The following is a 24,204-nucleotide window of genomic DNA, read 5'->3' on the forward strand; positions in this document are numbered from 1 at the left end:
GTTTGATTTTCCCCCCCACCCCTAATTTCCAGGTTCTTCTCACCAATCCTACTGTATAGCCAGTTATTCCCCATTTTGTAGTTTTGCATTTGATTTTTTTTGTATCCTTCCTAAATGTAGTACTTGGCTTTATCTGTATTCAGTTTCATCTGATTAAATTCAGACCAATTCTCCAATTTATCATAGAAGCTAGTGCTTACACACAAGATTTAGAAATCAAAACTTGTTTACCAGGATTCCTGAAACTGTCTTTTTGATTGTGTTGGCCAAAGGTGCCGTATGTCTGATGCAAGTATTTTTATCAAGTTTAAAAGTAATTGCATCTCTTATATTTGGTTCTGTAAAGAACTATCGAATCTCAAACATAATAGTCCAGCATTTCTTGCTTTAGTTCAAAGATCTTAAATTGCAAATGGGTGTATATTTAAAGCAAGAAAAGATTAGCTAAATAGACCTTTACTTAAAAGATTTTTAGTTTTACTTGGCAAGAGTAGCATGTTCTAGTTTCCTCTACCTTGCCCTGTCAAATAGCAAATAAGAAAGTTGTACTAAATCTGATATGCTTATGAAATTTGTCTAATTGTTATGAGGCCCTGCTTAGGTCCACTTTGTCATCGTAATCTACCCTTTTTCCTAGTACTGGTGCTGTAAGTGCTCGTAACATTATGCTATTGAAAAAGAAACAAGCCCGCTGTCAAGGAGTAGTTTGTGCCATGAAGGTAAGTAGGATTTACTCTTAACTTTTTAGAGCTGTTTGAAAGGCACAATATATGTATATGCTCTGTGTAGTAAAGGTTGGGCACAGAAGGCACTTAAACACTTCAGGACTTGATCCATTAACAGTTTTTAACACAATTACTCTTGACTATTTCTTTTCTTTAAGATGGCTGTAGTAATGTTGTTTTTCCCATTATATGTGTCTTAAGTTTCAAAAATATCTTTATACAAATGGTTCAGTAGCTGTAGATCAGCGTTTCTCAAATGACACCACCAGGAGCTCTTCTTGTGGTCACAGCCTCCTGGGCTGTTTTTGGGGGAGGAGGGAGTAGAAGCCCCTCCCTGTTGCTCCTGGATGCACTGCTTTGGTGTTGGTTGCTGGGGCCACCAGCGGTGGTTGAGGTTGGTTGAGTCTTCAGTGGTTAAGTCTGCTGTAGATCATCTGGGGGCACACTTAGTCTGCAACATTTTATTTGGCTTTTTCTCATTGCTTGGTTTTATCTGAGGACTTTACTTTTTATCAGACTTCAAAGTAAAGCTATTGTCTTGGTGTTTTAGACAGTTGACTATTTGCTAAACATTGTATGTTCTCTTAGGAGGCTTTTGGATTTATTGAAAGGGGCGATGTCGTAAAGGAGATATTCTTTCACTATAGTGAATTTAAAGGTGACTTAGAAGCCTTACAGCCTGGTGACGATGTGGAGTTTACAATCAAAGACAGAAATGTAAGATCAAATTCAGTAAAATTGAAGACAAGATTCAAATACATATAAAAACTGACAGTCTTCTGGTAACTTATACCTCTTACCTTGTTTTGATTTACTTTCTGCTCATAGGGTAAAGAAGTCGCAACAGATGTAAGACTACTGCCTCAAGGAACTGTTATTTTTGAAGATATCAGCATTGAACATTTTGATGGGACTGTAACCAAAGTAATCCCAAAAGTACCCAACAAAAATCAGGTAAATTTAAATATTTCTTAGAGGTCATCTTCCCAACATTTGCATGGCTGAAACAGAAGAAAGGTGTTCATCTAGTCCAAATTGCATTGTGCTGCTCTTACATTTCAGCACAAATGCTGAAACATGAAGATTCTGCTGTAGAGTGGTATGAGAGGGTTTTATCTCCAACAGCACAGTTTAGATTCTAGCATATTAGCCCCATAACATTATTCAAAGTAAAATTATTACATTATGGATGTTATGTTACTAAAAAATCACTACTTGTATCTGTAGTGGCTGCTACCAATGGGGAAGGTTAAAGAGCAAGTGTTAAGATGACTCTACATTTTTATGTGAATGGTAAAAACGGTCATCTGAATGTAAAGAACTGTTGTGGAAATGTGAACTAAAGAAAGGGACTGTGGTGGGGGGAGAATCCTGCCTTTTAAAAGGACGGAGACAGATCTTTTCATCTGCTGCTGGGTTGAAAAGTTTGGGGGGTTGGGGTTTTGTTTTTGTTTGTTTTTTTTTCTTGAGGATTGTTGTGGGTGATAACTCAGACAACATCCAAGGTCCTAAATGCAGACATCGTTTGATGTTTCTTTTGAGGAAAGCCTAATAGGTGTACCTCACCTTTCAGAACAGTTTGTGTTACTGTATCCTTGTTTCTTCAAGAAAATACTCTATCGTAGAAGGTATCTGTTTCCTGTGATTGTCTTGAGGCTCAAGGGGCTCTTACATTAGACATACTACCCCATCTGCGAGTCAGAAGGCTGAATATAGAAACAGGTTGACACTTCTATTCAACAAGTGCTTGAAAACATTAATGAGTTCTGTTTTGGGGCAATCGCTGAAGTCTTATTAGTTTTATGTAGGAGGCAGGCAGCATGGGCCACTGAATTGCTGTAACCCTGGGTAGGTCACTTAACCTCTGTCTTAGTGTTCTCATATGTAAAATCTGAGGTCTGAAGTCCTAAGTAGTAATCTACTGATACTTACGGGAAAACTCAAAGACCAATTCATAGTCAGTTGAAATGCAACTAATGAATTTCTTTCAAGGCTCAGTTTAGAGTCTGGAAGGAATAGCTGGTTCATCAAAAATTTCTCTTCCTTTCTACGGGGCCACCAGAATGACCCATTGCCCGGACGCATCAAAGTTGACTTCGTGATTCCTAAGGAACTTCCATTTGGAGACAAAGATACAAAATCCAAGGTGACACTGCTGGAAGGTGACCATGTTAGGTTCAACATTTCTACAGATCGACGTGACAAATTGGAACGAGCCACCAATATTGAAGTTCTTCACAATACTTTCCAGTTTACTAGTGAAGCTAGAGAAATGGCAAGTATCTTTAAAAAAAAAAAAAATAGATCTTTATATATAGGCATGTACTCGAGGGGGGGGGGGCGCAGCGCGGGGGGAGAGGTATGATGGCTTAATCAGGATTGTTCTGAGGGTTTTTTATTTTAAGTTGATATATTCTAATGCATCTCTTGACATCTTCACTGAAAACTACTCTGAAGAAAAATGCTTTCCCTTTAGTAGTAGTTTACATTTAACACAGTACTGTACTGTATTTGCTTTTTTCCTCTATTGCTTCCTGTGTACTTCTGGTTCCAAATGATGTGTGTGGTTGACTAGTCAGTTCATAATGCTGAGGTTTTATTGTATTTTAAATTAAGTCTTCCTGTTTGCCAACTTTTAAATCAATCCACTCACCCTGAGGTTCAGACTCTGAAAACTGATGTTAACCCCCAATTGTTCCTCTCTAAATCCACATAAGAACTTGTTAGCTCTTCAGACTGTGTGTGCCCTCTACATCTAGTCTAAAAATCCAAGCATAAAAAAATCCGTTTGCTCCAATTCACAGTGGAATTCATAGAGCTGTTTTTGGATGCAAAGTCTCTAACAGCATGCTTGCCAAGGGATAGATTCCCGAAGCGTAAGAAAAAAGCTGCTGCAGGATCTACTTGACCGCTCCATAAGGTTCCTCCTGAGGCTTCCTGCACATGTGACACCTTCAGTATGGTTTGATGGAAAGCTGGTTAAAAGACTTCATTTTTTTTCTTCACAGGACAGCTTGTGCTTCTTAGTGATTTCAGGAGCTCAGACTCTGTGGTGGACAACACCATAGAATGAGCTGAGGGGGATGCCTTTCATCCCTATAGACAGTTGAAAAGGAATTAACTGTGGTTTCAGCATAATTTGGGGAAGTTGCTTGGGCCACCATATAATTCAGCATCTCAAATCCAACCATACACCATAAAATATACTAAACTCTAGGTGATCTGCCTTAAGAACTTTTTTCTTCTGCTGTAAATCCTGACATGCATTTTCCATATATTATAGAAGTGGGCAAGGAGGAGCTTGCCCTTAGTATCCATTTTAAGAAGCAGTTTGGGTAGCATTTTTACTTACTCAGCAAAGACCTGGAACTAATTGACTTAGAAAAAATATTTGCAGCTAAATAGCTCACTCTTTGGTCATACTGTTTGAGTAGCTGGATGACAACTGGCACTCATGAAAGTGTTCACAAATGGTGCATGTTTCCTGAAATTCTTCCCAGATCTGGATTACTCACCATTGGCCTGTTAGTCTCTTTTCTAGTAATGGAGCGGAAATGATACCATGTGACCAGTTGCATGCTCTTTATTGCAGAGAGTGGATAGTTGTAATGAACAATTCACAAAGTATTCAAGGTCTGAACTTAGTCCAAACTATTTGGCAGAAATCAGGAATTACTCACATACAGAAAGACCTAAATTACTTGTGTTCAAATACTGTTTGACAAGTTCAAGCAAAGAAAATACCTTGGGTGCCTTCCTGAGCTGAAAATGCAATGTTGAATATGAAGTCTCTCAAAGAGATTGATGTTTGTCTTCAAATTTCTGCTTTGTAAAAATGAGGTATTTTGAGTTCCTACTTTTTGTTAGAGACGGCGGGTAACTAGTCTCTTATGGGATGGTTTTTCTTCCCAGCTACATACTAAACTCCAACTTCGGTTTCTCAGTTTTGCTAGCATCAAACCTTCAGTTCTTCTGCCAGTTCAGGTGGAGATCCTGTCGCAAGGCAGGTTCTTCACTAAGATCGAATATTTGATCAAATAAGATCAAATATTCAAGTTGCAGTGGGGGAGGTTTAGGTTGGATATTAGGAAAAACTTTTTCACTAGGAGGGTGGTAAAACACTGGAATGCGTTACCTAGGGAGGTGGTAGAATCTCCTTCCTTAGAAGTTTTTAAGGTCAGGCTTGACAAAGCCCTGGCTGGGATGATTTAATTGGGGATTGGCCCTGCTTTGAGCAGGGGGTTGGACTAGATAACCTCCTGAGGTCCCTTCCAACCCTGATATTCTATGATTCTGTGATTTCTGGAAGCTGGGATCGAGGCATTAGTCATGAGGTCAGATACTGATTGCGAATGAGAAAATAAACTAATCTTTCTAGGCAGCCATAAATCTTTCACAAGAGAAGCATACGCTTTAAAGATGAAAATATCTTTGGTTTCAGTCAAACGTTCCAGACTTTCCCTGAGTTCTCTTAGGGTCGCTTGGTAGCTGTATCTGCATACAACTGTGGTTGTGCATGAATCCTCTGCAATAGTACATCCTATTAAGTTCTTACAAGGACTACTGACCCTTCCTCACTTGAGTCTTAGGTCTTCTGTCCAGTGCTTGCAGAGCTTAGAGGCAGGTTTTGAGCCTTGGGATGATGTGTCTTGGAAATTTGGAATTACTTTTTTCCTTTGGACCACCCTCTAAGAATTGTTACTGCTCGTTTCCCACAATGGGATCTATATCAGCAATTCTGAAAAGGAAAGATGCTTCTTTATGCTGTAACTCTTCTAGGGATTGCATATAAAGATCCATACTTGCACTCCTCTCCCTTTTCAGAGACTTTGAAATGCAAAAGAAACTGGGTTGGACCCATTTTGTATCTCCTCTTGTCCCTGGGGTTGCGTACTGTGATCTACAAGGGAGCATGTGCGTGTACCAGCAGTCATTCTTATAAGGCTCTGGTCATGTGCTAAGGATATTATACATCCCACAAGTGCAGCTCTGTGCAGACAGACATCTTAAAAACTCTAATTACTTTTCACTGGCTGCAGCAACTGACAAGGTGTCCTGTGTCTTTGTGTTTCCCCAGGGTGTGATTGCAGCAATGAGAGATGGCTTTGGTTTCATTAAATGTGTTGATCGGGATGCCCGCATGTTCTTTCACTTCAGTGAAATTCTGGATGGAAACCAGCTCCACATTTCAGATGAAGTAGAGTTTACTGTGGTTCCTGTGAGTAAAATTACAACTTTTTAAATACTAATAGAAGTATTGTGTTCATTTTAAAGTACTGTGGGTCTTGTTTTCCAGGATATGCTGTCTGCCCAAAGAAATCATGCTATAAGGATTAAGAAGCTTCCTAAGGGCACGGTTTCATTCCACAGCCAGTCAGATCACCGCTTTGTGGGCACTATAGAAAAAGAAGCCACTTCTGCCAAAGCCACTAGCCCAAATAAAAGCAAAGAGAAGGTAATGCTGTTTCTCTAGGTGTGCATTAGCTATTTAGTTTTCTGCCTTGAACTGAGGATACACTTTTATAAAATGTATTTAACTTAATTTCTGGAAGTATTTGCCTGGTCATGAGTGACTGTACTGCATGGCTAATGGTAAAAGTCAGCTAAACAGCTGGTATTTGACTGAAGCAGAATAATAGAAATGCAACTTTGGGCTCTCAGAAGGGATGTAGTAGCTGAAAACATTCGTTCCAGTCTTGTGTGGGATAACTGTCTTCAGAGCCTTGTGGGAAACTTCTCCTCCTTTGTTAGTGGCTCGCCAAGTTGTGTGAATTTGCCAAAACACAGGCTAGAGGTAGAGTAGGCATATCCGTGCCTCCAAGTGTTTAAAATTGTACCATCAAAAGTGACGGTGCTCACTACTTAAGTTTCAGCTAAATGCCTATTTGAAATAGTGGCACACACCATTTCAAAAACGTTGTATAGGTAAACCATGTTTAACTGATAGGAATAGTCCCAAATTTTATACTATTTTCAGGTTCTGAAGTATGTCTGCCATTTGGTTATTGCCTTTACTGACTACTGGACAGCTATTGTGTAAAACAAATGTTAAATAAACTGCATTTGTATTGACTCAGACACTTAAAAAGCCTGCATCTACCAATTAGTCTCTGCTTTATAATGAATCTTGTTATTTCTCTTTAGGAAGCTGAAGAGGGAATAATCGCGTATGATGATTGTGGAGAGAAACTGACTGTTTCTTATCAGGCCAAGGATGTGGAAGGATCTACTAACCCTCAGATAGGAGATAAGGCAATATAACTAAGTTCCCAAAATATATGTGATCTTTCTGTGAGCTACAAATTTTGACCTTTTGCTTTACCCAGCTATTGCGGTCAAAGACTAGTTCAGAAAGGAGTGAAGAATAATGTGTGAACTGTTTTTTCCTCTTCTGTTATACATTCCCTTTCCCATTTTGGTATTCAGTACACTTCTTCAACCAGGCCTGGTGAATAGCCTTCCTCTCTCTCCCTCCTTCTTTTCTCTCCCCTCCACCCCCCTTGCCAATTATACAGAAGATATTTCTGAAGCTCCTGCGGTGTGCCTCATCTAAGAGTTGTACATTGCTTTACTGGTAATTACTTATATGGCATCATACATGTAAAGGGTGCTCAAATGGTAGGAGATTGTTCCTGAAGAGCTTAGACTGAATTAGTATAATATGCATGGGAAAATTGTCTGCGTGTTTTCCTGTGAGGACTGTCCAAGAGGATGTATGAAAAGACTTTATGCAAAGTGGATTTGAAGGAAAGGGAGAACGCTTGTTCATGGTGTGTGGGAGGCTATTCTTACTGTGGGTGGTGATATAAAATGCATAAAGTAGGCAGAGGGACCAATGAGAAGATCTGGAAGGAAACCCAGATAGAGTGGTTGGTCTTCAGATGGCATACCATGAAAATACTATTTGTTCAAGCTAATAACCCCCTTCCTCCCCACAAGACCTAAACTGAAATGGACTGTGTTGTGATACTCAAGCTTCTTGAGGATGGAGACAACTGTAGGACAGAAAGGTGAACTATAGGGAAATAATACCTTGTATGTGGGTACGAGAATTGATAACAGCATGCTACATGGTTAGTCTACCTTTAGCAATAGTTGCTTACTGCTCACTTGCTGCTTCACATGAAGTAAGGGAAGTCCAAGGGGAACCTATTGAAGTAGATATGAGTGTAATGGGTAGATGTTTGAAGAGCAGTCCTCAACAATGCACTTAAACCGCAAAGTTCTGTAGCGCTTAGCGTCCGTGGCCACACTATACAGCTGTATTCCAGGTGTCTAAAGGCTTGACAGGGTTAGTACTGATCCGATCCAACCAAGTTAATGATGGACAATCATGTGGCCGCCTACAGACCATGGCCAGGTAATTTCTTCTCCTGAGCTCAAGTCCAGTCTTGAGGGCTGAATGTGTGGGACTTTCTCTGAAGCAGGCTATATGGTGAAAAAGTGCCAGACAGTTGTGACAGATGGTGACTTCAGTCTTCTGAAGGCCTGTTCTCAGTGGGATTCTGTCTGTCCCTAGAGGAAGTATGTGAAGGCAGGAGAAGATTAGGATGATCAATAGGTGGCTCAGGCAGTGGTGCTAAAAGGGGGTTTGAGGATGTCTGACCCCTAGGAAGCATTCCTGGACAGAAGACTGTTCTTATGGGATGGACTCCACCTCAGTAATTAGGGAAATGGACTTCTGGGATGGAGGTTGGCACAACTGATTAAAAGCTTTAAACTAGGAGTTCAGGATAAATGGTTGGGAGATGCTAATATTGAGAGTGAGGAAAATCAACTCAGATAATACAGTAATGGGGAAAGGAACAGAGGGTAAGCAAATGGATAACAAGAAGAAATGACAGTAACAGGTGGGCAGTACTGGCAGTAAAATGACTGTATGTAGTTGGGCAGGGAATATGGTTGAAGCAAAGAAGAAAGAATTAAGGTGTCTGTACACCAATGCAAGGAGCCTGGGTAACAAAACGGAGGAACTAGAACTGCTGGTGCAGGAATTGAAACCTGATATCATAGGGATAAGGGAAACATGGTGGAATAGTCGTCATGGCTAAAATATAGGAATTGAAGGTATGTGCTGTTCAGAAAAAGGCAAAGGTGGTAGTGTAGCATAGCTTATTAATGATGAGTTAAACTAAAGAAATGTAGAAGTGATGGAATGGATATAATGGAAACTGGGTCAAAATTACTTGGGAGAGAATGGTAACAGAGGCTCTACTGGGATAGTGCTTGTGCATAACCATTTTAGGGTTAGTACTGGTAAGTCTTGAGGACCTCACAAGAACTGGTTATAGAGGACAAACTTGGTTCGAGTGAACGTGAGTTAATTCAGTTTTAAGTGGAAGGATAAACAAGAATAGGTCTCCAACCAGGGTCCTTGATTTTGAAAGGGCAAACTAAAAAAAAATAAGGGAATTAGGAAAGTGGAGTCGATTTTTAAAGAACTCAAGGATCTGGATGTTGGAGGAGGCTTGAAATTAGTTTCTGCAACTTAAAGTATCGAAAACCTGCATCCCAAGCAAGGAGGAAAAAATTTGTAGGGATGGATTGCAGGTCAAACTGAATGGAAAAAGCATCTGAAACAAGTTACTATGAGAAAGCAGAATGAATGGCTCAACAAGGAATGCTACCTCTTGGAAGCCTTAAAGTATAGGGGAAAAGGTGAGAACTGCTAAAAGCCAAGCAGATTTGGACCTTGCAAAGGAAATTAAAACTGATAGTAAAAGATTCTTTATCCATACTTTAAAAAGAAAAACAAAGAAATGGGAGTGCTAAGCGTTGAGGATGGGGTGCAGATCATAGATCTAGGTTTGGACCAACACCTAAACAAATACTTTGCCTCAGTTTTTAACAGGGATAGTGAGGAGCTTGGAGGCAGTGGCAGGGTAACTAATGGGGAATAAGGATAAGGAAGAAGAAATTACCACATTTGAGGTGGAAGCCAAACTCAAACACTTAATGGGACCATATCCACAGGCCTGGATAATATTCCTGGATGGAGATTAGAGGAACTGGCACATGGAATTGCAAGTCCAGTAGCAAGAATTTCTAACAAATCTGTAAACTCAGAGATTGTTCCCAAATGATTGGAGAATTTCAAATATGGTGTCTATATTTTAATAGGAAAAAAGTGATCTGGGAAACTACAGTCCCATTAGTTTGACCTCAGTTGTATGTAAGGTGATAGAACAAATTTTTAAAGGGTAGTTGAAGACATAGAGGTAAACAGTAATTGGGATAAAATACAACATGGTTTTACAAAGATGAACCTGAACTTTCTGTGAGAAAATAACTGATGTTCCTTTTAGAAAAAGGAAATGCAGCAGATCTAATCTATGTGGATTTTAGTAAAGCATTTGATACAGTGCCACATGGAAAGTCATTAGTTAAATTTTAGAAGATGGGGATTAATGCAAGAATCAGAAGGTAGGTAAGAAACTGTTTAAAGGAGAAGCTACAACGGGTCATGCTGAAACGTGAACTGCCAGGCTGAAGGGAGGCTACTAATGTAGTTCCTCAAGGATCAGTCTTGGGACCAGACCTTAACATTTTAATTAATGACTTAAGCATATAAAGTGGGGGGGTGTTGTTAATTTGCAGGTGACACAAAGTTGGGAAGTGTTGCCAATACAGAAGAGGACTGGAATATCCTACAAGAAGATTTGGACAACTTTGAAAACTGGAGTAATAGAAATGGGAAAAAATTTAATGGTGCAAACTGTAGGGTCATGCACCCTGGGATGAACAACAAGAATTTATGGTAAAAACTGGGAATCAGTTGGACACAACAGAGGAGGAAGACCTGGGTGAATTGGTTGATTACAAGATGACTGAGCCATCAACATGATGCAGTTGGGGGGGCGCAGATTATGCAGGCCTAGGATGCATCAGGCAAAGTATTTCCAATCGAGATAGGGAAGTGTCATTACCATTATGCAAAGCACTGGTGAGACTTCATCTGGAATATTGTGCAATTCTGGTCTCCCGTGTTCAAGAAAGATCAGTTCAAATTGGAACAGGTACAGAGAAGGTCTACTAGGATGATCAGGCAAATGGAAGAACCCAGAGGAGACTAAGGAGTTTGTCTTGTTTAGCCTAACAAAACAAAGGATGAGGGGAAATATGCTTGCTATCTATAAATACATGAGGGTTAAATACCGGGGAAGGAGAGGAGTTATTTAAGTTGAGGACTAATGTTGGCACAAGAAGAAATGGGTGTAAACTGGCCATCAACAAGTTTAGGCTCGAAATTAGGTAATGGATTCTAACCATCGAAGGAGTGTGGTTTTGAACAGCCCTTTAAGGTGGGTAGTGGGTGCAAAAAACAACTTGTTTTAAGACTGAGTTTGATAGGTTTATGGAGGGGGTGATGTGATTGCCTAAAATGACATGGCCCATCTGTGACAGTTAGTAAATATCTCCAACAGCTTGAGATGGAGAGAGCTGAGTTACTACAGAGAATTCTTTCTCTGGTGGGTTTTACCCCCATGCTCAAGGTCTAACTGATTGCCATATCGGGGGTTATGGAAGGAATTTTTTTCCCCAGGTCAGATTGGTCACCTTTCTCTGCAGCATTGTGTCACTTGCTGCTTTGAACTAGAGTAAATGGTGGATTTTCTGTAACTGGAAGTCGTCAGTAACTCAGCAAGAAGTTATGGGCCTCCTGCAGAAGTGAATGGTTCAGGTTCTTTGGCCTGCAATATATACAGAAGGTCAGATTGGATGATCATGATCCATGATCATGATTCTGGCCTTAAAGTCTGAGTAATACATACCCATTGCTGATAAAAATCAGCATCTTATGCATAGTAGTCACTGCTGGCAAAGCATAGGAAATGCTTCCAGCTTCCTGAGGTCTTCTATAAGCAGTGTCCATGTTTCTGATCTGTATAAGATCAGAAATGCAAAGGTTTTAAAAATCCATCCATTTGTATTGTGGCCAGTTATTTTAGTTTATTCATTTGTGTGATGTTATAACTTCACCTTTTTTGGGTGAAGAGCAGTGGCTGGAGTAATACTGCTTTCTCTCTTCCTCCCCAGGGTGCAGACATTTCATTAACCATTCTAATAAAATAAATACAAAACTTACTTTTTTTCTTCATTCTGACAAACAGGTTGAATTCAGTGTTTGTGAAGTGAAGAGAACAGGTTTGCAGACAGCAGTTTCTGTCAGAATGCTTGGTCGCAACTACAACTCCAAGAGGCTTGTGGGGTATGTGGCAACCCTGAAAGATAACTTTGGATTTATTGAAACGGCCAATCATGATAAGGAGATCTTCTTCCATTACAGGTGAGTGACTCCCTTTTATATTGCTGAGTGTTAATCTGTTTTCTACACACCATGTGCATAAGTTTAAGTATCTGAGAAACTTCTAATTAACCACTTCCACAGGGCTGCTGCAGGCTTTGCTGTTTAACATCCTGTATCTTAAGTATTCAGAGATTGTGTCGTAGACTAGTCATATAACTACAGCTAGAGGAATGTACTTTTTTAGAGCTTCATTGGTGGTGGATTATGCAGGTTGAGACTCCTGGTGCAAAGGTATATTTTCAGTATTCTCTGAGAGGACTTCCCTTAGGAGTAATGGGGATGACCGACTCCTTTTCTGAATTAGTCTTAACTGCCTGCTAGCAGGCAAAGACACTCTGGCAAGCATATGTAATGGTAAGGAACCAGAATCCTACATCAGGTAAGTTGCTCAGCAGAGAATTTGGGAGTTGATCGGAGATGCAGTCCTGACTTCTAATGAGCTGGGAAACTCTTGGGATTTGGAACAGTCCTTTCATTTAACACGGGTATATTTAAGGGATGCTCAGTTTTGGCCTATCCTTCATGCAGGATTTAATGCATTATCTTAACAGTTGCTGGTTCAGAATAAATCCTATTATCCATGCCCTGGACTTGGATTACTGATCGTGACTTGCTTCATGGGAAGCATAATTTATTTCACTCTGTTCCAATAGCCAAATTGATTACTGTAAACTTCTTGTATGAAGAGGAAAAAATGGCTATTGGGTAGATTTAAATAATCTGTAAACATTGAGCAAAACGCTTGCATCCAAATTGTAAGGTCTTGTAGTAATGAAATTGGTGAGCCTGCTGAAGTGTAAAGGTTCTGTCCCTTCCACTTTGTTGCTGGGTGAGTGGTTTTGTTGATGAGCATGTAACTAAAGCAAAACGTGCATAACTTCTCCCATACAGTGAATTCTCTGGTGATGTCGATAGCCTGGAACTTGGGGACATGGTGGAATACAGCTTATCAAAAGGCAAAGGAAATAAAGTCAGTGCAGAAAAGGTGAACAAAACACATGCAGGTAAACTATGTCAGTAACTTCTCTCTTAGCAAAAGGGCACTTGCAATTTTGTAGGGAGTTCTGGGTTAATGGACAAAGGCTGGCAGTGTCTTGCTTGGAACTCTAGTCTAAAGTACATCTGGAACACGATTACAGAAATTGTGATAATGGTGTACAGCAGACCAGAATTGGTCTGGTCACTTTAGGACTTCTGAAGGACATCTCCCCTCTTCTTAGGAAGAGCCCTTTGAGAGCTGCTTACTGTGTCAGGAGAGGTGGGAGCTAATCAAGCAAGAACAGTCTGTAGACAGCAACAGCTCAAAGATAGTGGCTCTTACCTGATTCCAGCTTCTAGAGCACGCTGCCTGAGTTGTATGAGAATTGGATTATTCTTGTCTACCAAATACTGACAGCATGCTTGTGACTGTACAAGACAATTGACTACCTGTTATGAAAAGCTGAGTCTAAGAGGGGCATAGAAAGTTGATTGTGAGAGGCCCCGAGGAAGAGTTGCTTAGGTAACTTTCCTCAAACTTTCAATTCTGTTTGTTTTGGGGGCTGATTCCTAACAAAAATAGGTCTCTTGGGGATTTGAGTAAAGGGTTGTTGCCCTGGTATCTGGGGACTGGGAGGGAATTCAGTGCATAGAAGATATCTATAGAGAGAAAATGATCAGCAAGGAGTAGAAGATCAGGGTGGAAAAAACATGGGGGTAAGAGGTCATGGTTGGGTTAAGCAGAAGGAAGAATATACTTTACAAAAGAGCCTTGAGAAATGTCATATTGCCTCTATATAAATCCATGGTACACCCATATTTTGAATATTGCATGCAGAAATGGTTGCCCCATCTCAAAAAAGATATATTGGAATTTGGAAAAGGGCAACAAAAGTTATTAGGGATATGGAATGGCTTCTGTATGAGGGGAGATTAATAAGACTGGGACTTTGCAGCTTGGAAAAGAGATGACTAAGGGGGGATATGATGTCTTTAAAATTTTACTCCTGGGGGAATTCTGTGCCACTGTGCATGCACAGAATTTATCCCCTGCAGATTTCTTTGCTTCCCTGGAAAAAAAAAAAGGACTGTCTGACAGGGAAGCCACAAGAGTGGTCATGTGACCCTCCCTAGCAGTACATTTCAGGTGCCCAGGGCAGCTGGCAGAGAGGTAAATCACTGTGGGGCACGGAGCAGGACTGGAGAAGACCCGGCAGGTGACTCCTACCCTGTGCTGGGCTCAGCTGCTAGTCCCGGCTGGGCTGGGGGGACTGGACTTCCTCTTCCCCCTGCACAGTATCAGGGGCTGTGTCAGACCCCCCCCCCCCCCCCCAGATTTCTCCCCTGGCTATATGAAGCTCTGCAAATCCCCAACCCACCCCCCGCACTTTCTGCACCCATCGCTTCTCATGGGGAGCTGCTCTCTCATCAACCCAACCTCTGTGCATCCAAACCCCCTCACACCCAGAACCCCCTTGACGAGCCCCACCCCAACGAGCCACCTGCACCCAGATCCCCACTGTACTGAGCCCCAAACAGCTGCACCTGGATCCCCACCCCAACGAGCCACCTGCACCCAGATCCCCACTGTACTGAGCCCCAAACAGCTGCACCTGGATCCCCACCCCACTGAGCCCCGCACACCTAGACCCCCTGCCGAGCTCTATCCCTCCCACACCCGAACACATCTCCTGCTGAATCCCAACCACCTTCTCCTGGGCCGCCCTGCAGAGTCCCATTACCATTGCTCCCAGAACCACCACCACCCCCCGCCCCCCCCCCCAACAAGCCCCTGTGCATCCGGATCACCCCTGCACCTGGATCCCCCACTGAGCCATTCCCACCCAGATTAACCCACACAGAGCCCCCTCAACCCACACCTGGCTCCCCTCACTCTAAGCTCCTTCACACTTGGATCCTACCTTGCTGAGCCTGCCTGCCTGCCCATCCACACCTGGTGCACTTGACACAAAGGGTCAGGGCCCTGGGGTGTTTCTGGGGCAGGCCCAGTCCTTGCACTGCATCAGGGTTGGGTGCAGCCTTACCGCTGTGTCCCGGGGGGCTGCATAGTCATCTCCCACCTCTGTGCAGCCAGTGGCCTGGGGTCCCCAATGCCATGCTGGAGCCTCCACATTTATTTGATAAATAAAATTTGCAGAATTTTAAAATACTGTGCGCAGAGCTTTTATACTTTGGGGGGCGGGGGGCAGAATTTTTAATTTTTTGCCGCAGAATGCCCTCAAAACTAATAAAATGACAACTGGTGTGGAGAAAGTAAATAAGGAAGTGTTATTTACTACTTCTCATAACACAAGAACTAGGGGTCACTAAATGAAATTAATAGGCAGTAGGTTTAAAACAAACAAAAGGAAGTGTTTTTTCACACAATGCAGAGTCAACCTGTGGAACTCTTTGCCAGGGGATGTTGTGAAGGCCAAGGCTATAACAGGGTTCAAAAAAGAACTAGATAAGTTCATGGAGGATAGGTCCATCAATGGCGTCCCTAACCTCTGTATGCTAGAAGCTGGGAATAGGCAACAGGGACTGGATCATTACCTGTTCTGTTCATTGCCTCTGGGGCACCTGGCGTTGGCCACTGTGGGAAGACAGGATACTGGGCTAGATGGACTTTTGGTCTGACCCAGTATGAGCATTCTTATGGTCTTTACTCCCGACATACTAGTGTACATAAATCAAGTGCACCAGAAAAGGGAGCTGTTTCTGAGTAGTCTTTGCTCTTTTCGGAAGTATTTACAATGAAAACGATGAAATGCCAGTTCAGACATCAGTGTCTGCAAAGCTTTAAGTGTAGTGATGCTGTGGCAACATCATATTCCTGTCTTCTACAATGGGAGTGATCAGAATGGCTCAGGATGCTCTAATCCACTCAGCCTTTCTGAATAGGCTGCCATGGGGTAGAATGAGAATCCTTTGACTCTTTGGTTTGCTATCCAGTTTCTAGAAGCTTCTGGGTTCTTGATTAACAATTGCCCATCCCTTTGCTAGATTCTGTGTATCTCAGGTATTGTGCTGAATATAGAAACTTGTAGTAATACTGCAGTGTTACCAAATGGTCCCAATCAGGGGTAAAGGTCTCATTGGGTTAGGCTCCCAAATTATGTAATCTAAACAGTGTGTACTGTCTTTGTTTTACAGTGAATGGTGCCACTGAGGAAGCTGATCCAACTGTCTACACGGGTAAAGTAATTCGCCCCCTGCGGAGTGTAGATCCCACACAGACTGAATACCAGGGAATGATTGAGGTCATGGAGGACGGTAAGCAGAAACAAACCTGACTCAGCACTGCCCTGCATTAAAGTGCCAACATACTGTTTGTAAAGTTGAGATTACTTTTAATGAGTCTGTTCAGCTCACACTTGTCAAACTATATTTGACAGTGAGCTTTCGCTGTAGATTAGTAAACTATAAACTAGCAACTTACGTAAACTTTTAATTCAAGTTTCTAGCTAGAAAAAAACATTGTGTCCAATGTAGAAACACTTCAAAATACTTCCTCATGAAGGAATAGAAATAGATCTTAAACAGTGTTTTCCTTCCCTCTCTGCTAGGGGAGATGAAAGGAGAGGTCTATCCATTTGGAATTGTGGGGATGGCAAACAAGGGTGATTGCCTGCAAAAGGGGGAGACAGTCAAGTTTCAGCTCTGCGTCCTTGGTCAGAATGAACAGACGATGGCTTGTAACATTACTCCTTTTCGCAGAGCCACTGTGGAATGTGTGAAAGATCAGGTTAGTGGATTCTTCCTTGAGACAAGAGTGTTCACATAATCATAGAAATGCAGGGGTGGAAAGGGCTTTGAGAGGTCAAGTCCAGCCCCCACATTGAGGCAAGACTCACTAAACCTAGACCATCCTTAACAGATGTTTGTCCTATCTATTCTTAAATCTCCAATGATGGGGATTCCACAGCCTCCCTTGGAAGCTTCCCAGTCAACAAATTCCAGAACTTAATTATAAGGGTAGTTAATTTTGTATTAGGAAAGACTTCCTAACTACTATATGAGTAACCATCTGATGGTTCTAACTTGTGTAGCTCTGAAATACTGGGACTTGAATTTTGAAGAAAAACAGAGTTACACAGAAACTTTTGTTCTGTTATCCCATGTGCCCAGTCACAGTCCCCTGTGTCGAGGAGTCCTGGGAGCTCACATTGTTCAGCCTCAGTAGGCATGCGGCAATTCTCTAAAGGGCCATATTTTTTTTTAGTTTGATGTACTCACACTACACACCCACATCATATATCATTTGAAAGCTTATTTTGGGTACGTTTAGATGAGGTTATATGTGGAGCTGTTAAGTGGTGCCATAAGCCTCTGGGCAAGATGAAACAACGGTACCCAAAATGAGTGACTTTGTGCACAGTTCCAGAAACACTCCAGCATGATGGATTGAAGTTTATTGTTGATATTAATTTCAAAACCTTAATGTGGTGGTGTCAACGTTCCCTCCCCACCCTGAACTCTAGGGTACAGATGTGGGGACCTGCATGAAAGACCCCCTAAGCTTATTTCTACCAGCTTAGGTTAAAAACTTCCCCAAGGTACAAATCCTTCCTTGTCCTTGGATGAGTACTGCTGCCACCACCAAGTCAGTTAGACAGAGATTCAGGAAAAGAACCACTTGGAGTTTCTGTTTCCCTAAAATGTCCCCCCCCAAGCCTCTTCACCCTCTTTCCTGGGGAGGCTTGAGAATAATCTACCAACCAAATAGATAAACTAGGTGAACACAGATCAGACCCTTTGGTTTTTAGTATCCTAGAAACCCATCAGATGCTTAAACAGAACTTTATTATAAAGAAAGAAAAAAAGTAGAAGAAACACCTCTGTAAAATCAGGATGGAGTGTAATTTTACAGGGTAATAAGATTCAAAATGCAGAGGATTCCCCTCTGCACAAAACTTTAAAGTTACAAAAACACGGATAAACCTCCCTCTTAGCACAGGGAAAATTCACAAGCTAAAACAAAAATACTCTAACGCATTTCCTTGCTATTACTTACTATTTCTCTAAGTTAGATGTATCATTCATTAGGAGCTATATTACATGCTTGGTCTCTCTTTGTCTCAGAGAACATGCAGAGACAAAGCAAAAACCTTCCCCCCACAGATTTGAAAGTATTTTTCTCCCCTTATTGGTCCTTTTGGTCAGGTGCCAACCAGGTTATCTGAGCTTCTTTACCCTTTACAGGTAAAGGGATTCTGTACCTCTGGCCAAGAGGGATTTTATATTACTGCATAAATAAAGATAGTTACCCTTCCCTTTATATTTGTGACAGGTGGTTATTGATCAGAGCTACCAAACAATGGTGTATTAAAAGATTTGTATTGGTTTTGTAAGGGCAGGTTTGTTTTTTCAGAAAGGAACTTTAGCATATGGCAAATATTGATAACATGAACTGTTTTCATATCACATTCTAAGTTGTCAGAATATTGTACAAGTGATTCTATTTTCAGATGACATATGCTGAGCAGATCAGTCTCTCAATTAAGATTGTGAAGCAGTAGCTATAGGTTGTGCATACATAGTTTTGTACTGCATAATGAATAGATGTAAATGTGTGAATTCCTAATGTAATGTTTCTCCATTTGTAAGCTTTTGTACATAGTGTAGTTTCTAGCCTGCTTGGTAGAAGGTTTTTATTTGTAATTTGCCTAGGCATGTAATACTAGTCTTTTGAAATATTCTAGAAACTAGCTTTTTAATTGACACTTATGTACAAGTCATTCATTATTAGTGTTCGAGATGACAGTACACCACTTCATATTATGAATGTGCAAAAGGTATACAAGAAATGGCCTAACAAGAAGTAGTGAAGACAGTCCACAAACAAGTCCTTACCTTTGCACTGAAGAGGGATGAGGAGCATGGTACATTTTTTTTACCAGCTATGTCATCAACAACCCATTTGACCCTGAATCACATCCAGAGGTGCTTATTGACTTACATACTGGACTGCATGTAACCTCAGATTTACAAAAGTCTCTCTACTGAAAATACTAGATGTTGAACAAATGGAGAGATTTGTGAAAGGTATACTTGATTCTGATGGGACACACCGCTTCTTCAGCCCAGTTAATAAATCTGTCATTAACACTTTGCTGGCATGACCAAGATGACTGAATTGAAGTCTGGCAAGGGAAGGACGATCACAGCAGCTGTCAGTCCAGAAATTTGTTTTCCACAGAGCCTTGTCCTTCACAAGATGCAGAGATAATGTTTCGATGGCATGTTAGTCACACAGTATGACCTGTGCCCCTGCCCCTCTTCCATGCTGATGGAACACTTAAGCTTGGTCCACACTACCAGCTTATGTTGGTATAACTGTCGTTCGGGGGGTAGGTTTTCCAGAGCGACGCAGTTACACTGATCTAACCCCTGGTATAGACAGTGCTGTGTTGATGGGAGGGCTTCTCACAGTGACATAACAATCCCCTCTCGTGGAGGTGGAATAAGTACACTGATAGGAGAATCTCTTCTGTGTCGGTAGGGTCTCCATTAAGCGCTACAGTGGTGCAGAATGGTGCAGTGCTGTAAGTGTAGACAAGCCCTTAAAAGACCAGACTAAGCTGAGTGAGGGCATCAGCTGAAAGCTCAAGCTGAAAGAATTCAAGAGCTAAGAGCATGCAACAAAGAAACCACGGTGTACATTAGAAATGCCCATGGCTGTCATACAAATGGCTGGAGACGCATTCCACACTTTCACTGAATTGGCTGCTGAGTACTTGAGGTAGGTCCTAACAGGATTTGACAAAAGCTAATTCTGTAATCAAAATCTTTGACAAATATGACGAACTTTGGAAAGACAGAACTGGACAGGATCTAAGGTTGGATGCAACAAATAGCTTGACTGGCGGATGCCCTGTGCCTCCATAGAAAGTTTCTGAACTAAAGTGGCATCCAGCAAGCAGTCACTTGTAAAAATTTCTGACTACATGATTCAAAATGCACCTGAGTGTAGAAGCAGATCTCCTCTTCCCCCCCCACCCCTCCAACGATGTGATTGTGCCACCCCTGTTTGCTATGTGCAGGGGAGGGGAGGGAACCTTTTTTAATGTTGCCAAAACAAATGGAGCTTACTGCTTCAGAGATTTACCAAATTGGGGGAGGGTATAGATCAGCCACAATTCCTACAGCAAGGATGTTTGCAGCAGTGCTGTATGACCAGTGAGAGAGAGAAGGAGCTCCACAGAGACCTGAACTGCTTGCAACTCAATCTGTCCATCAAAGAGGACAAGTCACTGGCCAAACTCTCACCATGTGAGGACAGTTCTAAGAGCATGTCACAAGAGCATTTTGGCAAACAAAGATTTGGATGCCTTCACACGTAGGTAAATCAGATATTGGATCACCATTGCAGCATGGGTGGAAAAAATGTGGATGATCTACTTTCTGTGTTGAAGTGCCCAATAGCATTTGAGTTTCTGCAGGACTTTATTTTTGCAGTGATCCTACTGGTTTAGGCACAATCAGCTAATTATCTGTAGTTAAGTCTTCCCTGCACAGAACTGTGTACATTGCAAGGCAGTGAAGACTCTGGTAACCCAGGTGCACATGACTGATAACTAGAAAGTGTCACCAGCACTATTACATTTCAGTGATACCTGTACAAACTTCTGACTATTTTTAGCTTTTAGATTGTTGCTTTCAGGTCCGAAAGAAATCCATTATGTCTTGAAATAATACATAGTAATTTAACACACACTAATCCAAACAGTTCAAAGTGGTCTTTTTAGTGTGTTGATGGTGTCATTGTTCATGCCCACATCGATGGTAAGAGCACCACTTGACAGTCCCATATCCTACCTCATCTTGGAAATAAGCTTTCAAATCGTTTGATGTGCATGATGATTTTCCTATGGGAGAAGTTTTGTTACTAACTTCAAGTAGTTAGTGGTAGCTCTGTCCTGAAATATGAGGGCTGATATCCCTTCAGTTTTTATCATAGCTAATGTCGCTGCCAATAGATTATTCGTATAACTGTGTAATCCTTTTTTAATTTTACTAAAAGTATCTTGTAGTAAAATCCACAGTCTGCTTGGGAAGAGATGAGTGCAGGAGGTGGAAGGATGGAATATGTTGCCACCTTAATTTCACAGGGCATTCACTTCTTGTATTACGAGTAAATAGGAGCACCTGATGGAGGCTTTCTGCCACTTATTGTGTATACTTTCCCACAAAAGAGTTGAATATTTTACCTCCTGCCTCCTTTTGTTTGCTTTCTCTGGACCCCTTCTGCTATCAGACTTCTGAGACTGAGTGTCTGCAGTTTAACTCAGTATTCCACATAGTTGTTCCCACACAGAAAGATGACAGTATCAGTATTAGGCCATGATTTTAAAAACAGATATGTAAGTTATGCTTCTAAGGCCATATTTAGGACCATAAGTGGCCTGACTTCCAAAAGAGCTGCGACACTAACCATGCCCTTTGGCTTAATAGGTGTTTAAATATGGATTTAGGTGCCTGATGTTAGGCATCCATTTTTTTAAAACCTTACCTGCACTCTGTCCCTTTTTAATACAACATATAAACAAAGTGGAGTTGAAATGCAATAGTGTGTCCATTTGAAATGACATGAATGAACTAAATTGCATTGCTGTTTTTCAGTTTGGCTTCATTAACTATGAAGTGGGTGACAGCAAAAAGCTCTTTTTTCATGTGAAAGAAGTTCAGGATGGTGTAGAGCTGCAGGCTGGAGATGAAGTAGAGTTCTCCGTGATCCTGAATCAGCGCACAGGGAAATGCAGTGCCTGTAATGTATGGCGTGTCTGGTGAGGAATTGGGATTATCTGGTTTAATCAGAAACAAATAATCAGATCTCTGCAGGTTGGGGGAAAAGCACACACTTTCCTGCGTGGGAAAGTGACGCTTTTTTTTACATGACAGACCTTAATGTGCTTTTGTGTTAACTGGCATAGTTGGTAAATGACTGCCTCCTGTATTATCAAACATATTGCATAAGTCCTGTTCTTAATAGTCACTGAATGGACAGCAGCATTCCTGCCTATTAAAAGGATTAGTATCGTATTTGACAATGGGAAACATGGATGTGGACAGGTAAACCAAGTAAAATAATGAAATTAGAAGTCAAGATTTAATAGAATGGGCCACAGGGCTCTGTGAAGACAGGGTGGGTGAGGTAATATCTTTTATTGGACCAACTTCTGTTGGTAAGAGACATTGCATAAGCTTGAAAGTTCTTCAAGCTTATGCAGCTTCTCTTAACAGAAACTGGTCCAGTAAACCACCTTGTCTCTAATATCCTGAGACCAACATAGCTACGGCAGCATTGCATACAACATATGCAAAATGTGTGGCAGTTCAACAAGGGTTGGAGTCAAAGCTTCCGACTAGCATTTAACTGATATTCAGAAAACTTCATTGTAGCTCTGCACACTTGTTATAAACCTCTTTCCACTGATCCCTTACTGGTAGACATTTAATTGCAAGAAAATGTGGCAGGCAGGCAGCTTTCTATTTTGGGTGCTTTGGAAAACTGAGTTCTGCACTGAAGGAGATTTTGAAAACTATGCCAAGCTGTGGGAGAAATCACCCTGAAGCAAGTGTAGAACACGGAAAGAAGAAATGCTTTCCTGCGCTGTGTTGGCTAAGAGTGCACAACTCCAGGTAGAGATTAGTAGATATTGTTTGAATAAATTGCTTTGATTTTTTTTTTGAATGGCTGACCATTAATACGTCAGTTTTACTTTTAAAAGCCTTTTGCAGTAGCAGCTAGGTGTGCACAAACTTTAAAGCCGTGTGGTCACTCTCAAAAATGGGCAAAGACTAAACCAAAAAGCTTCTTGCATTTGAGTTAGAGCTAATCATCCTTCATTTCTATAAGACTGAAGTGAGGGCCCCACCATGGAGGACACTGCCACCATTTGCAAAATCTTTAACAAAGACGCTGACAGTGAGAGCCTCCCAGCTATTCTTAAATGCTGTGAGAAGTATGGGTCAGTCAGTCTCTTAGATAACTGGGTCCCAGACAGTTAATTGAAAAACAGTGTAATGACTTGAATGTAGGAGTTATGTAGTCACAATGGCCTGCCCCGCTCAGGAAGCAGGCAATTCAGGACTTTCTGCTGGATCTTCCAGATGTATTTCAAGCATATCTCTAAAGAGAGGGCATTAAGCAGCAGCCAGGTTAGGGGGAGTGGTGCTTTTTCCAAGCTCTGCATACAGAGCTGAGTGGTTAAGGCACTCGACTACAATCCTGAAGGTCATGGGTTTGTCTCACTTAACCTCAGACTGTCAAAGCCTGCCTCCAGTTCACCTAGCTTCAGTATGGCTACCTGATCCATTGTTAGGGCGGTCAAAGGTGGTTGGATGTGATTCCTGAACCATTGGTCATGAAACTGATGCGTTTTAACCGCATCAGCCTGAGGAGCCATTGGCTCAGGGGACCTATGGCTTTGACTGTGCAAAATTTACATACCCCCTCATTCTTATGTGAGGAATTTAATTTAAATATCAGGATCACTGGGTATCTGCACTAACCCCTTCTGAGATGAATAGGTAGCTCACGCTAGTCAGAGCTATTGTTCCAAGTGCTGCAGACTCATGTTACACTTCAAGTTTTTGAGTTCATCTCTGCAACTGTAACAGCCAGTTGTTTCTCCAGAGATTCTGGAGAGTTGTTGGCATGTTGTACCACGGCATATCAATGATTCCTGAGCACTGGCATTAAGCTTAATTGGGATGTGACAAACACATGGGGTGACTGTTGAAGGTTTGCATTGAGAGGAAAGATTGTAGCTTCCTGGCTAGCTGTAGAGGATAAAGTTATGTGGGCTCCTGCTGACATCTGAGAATCCAGGGGCTGCAGTAAATATCGTAGGACCTTGGGGTTGGTATAGTGTCCTTTCCAGAAAGCCCATCTCAAAATGAGGTGACTTCTTTAGTCTCAATTTCCTTTTTGTCTTGGTACAAATTATCCAATTCCCAGTCACCTCATATGCCTTCCCAAATGTTAGTCCGGACATTATCCAGGGGATGGCTGCTGCTCCAAGTAACTAGCTCCATTTCTGTTACAGTGAAGGCGCAAAGGCTGTTGCTGCTCCGCGTCCTGATAGACTTGTTAATCGTTTAAAGAGCATTACTTTAGATGATGCCAGTGCTCCTCGCCTAACAGTTCTTCGTCAACCAAGGGGACCGGATAACTCAAAGGTATAC

At 41.6% G+C, this 24,204-nt stretch overlaps 1 protein-coding gene across 2 annotated transcripts in view; it reads left to right on the forward strand.

Moving 5' to 3' along the window:
• Nucleotides 1-24,204, forward strand: part of CSDE1 (cold shock domain containing E1) — a 51,149-nt gene that overhangs the window by 15,180 nt on the left and 11,765 nt on the right. For both annotated transcript variants that reach the window (XM_084611407.1, XM_084611408.1), the window contains 13 exons: nt 638-719; nt 1,314-1,442; nt 1,554-1,679; nt 2,788-3,000; nt 5,803-5,943; nt 6,022-6,180; nt 6,870-6,977; nt 11,837-12,012; nt 12,925-13,037; nt 16,168-16,287; nt 16,581-16,759; nt 21,637-21,800; nt 24,066-24,198. In XM_084611407.1, the coding sequence (XP_084467533.1) occupies nt 638-719; nt 1,314-1,442; nt 1,554-1,679; nt 2,788-3,000; nt 5,803-5,943; nt 6,022-6,180; nt 6,870-6,977; nt 11,837-12,012; nt 12,925-13,037; nt 16,168-16,287; nt 16,581-16,759; nt 21,637-21,800; nt 24,066-24,198 (1,843 nt within the window). The remainder of the gene's footprint in view (nt 1-637; nt 720-1,313; nt 1,443-1,553; nt 1,680-2,787; nt 3,001-5,802; nt 5,944-6,021; nt 6,181-6,869; nt 6,978-11,836; nt 12,013-12,924; nt 13,038-16,167; nt 16,288-16,580; nt 16,760-21,636; nt 21,801-24,065; nt 24,199-24,204) is intronic.

This window comes from Lepidochelys olivacea (assembly GCF_965140295.1).
Source record: "Lepidochelys olivacea isolate rLepOli2 genome assembly, chromosome: 21".
NCBI lineage: Eukaryota > Metazoa > Chordata > Testudines > Cheloniidae > Lepidochelys > Lepidochelys olivacea.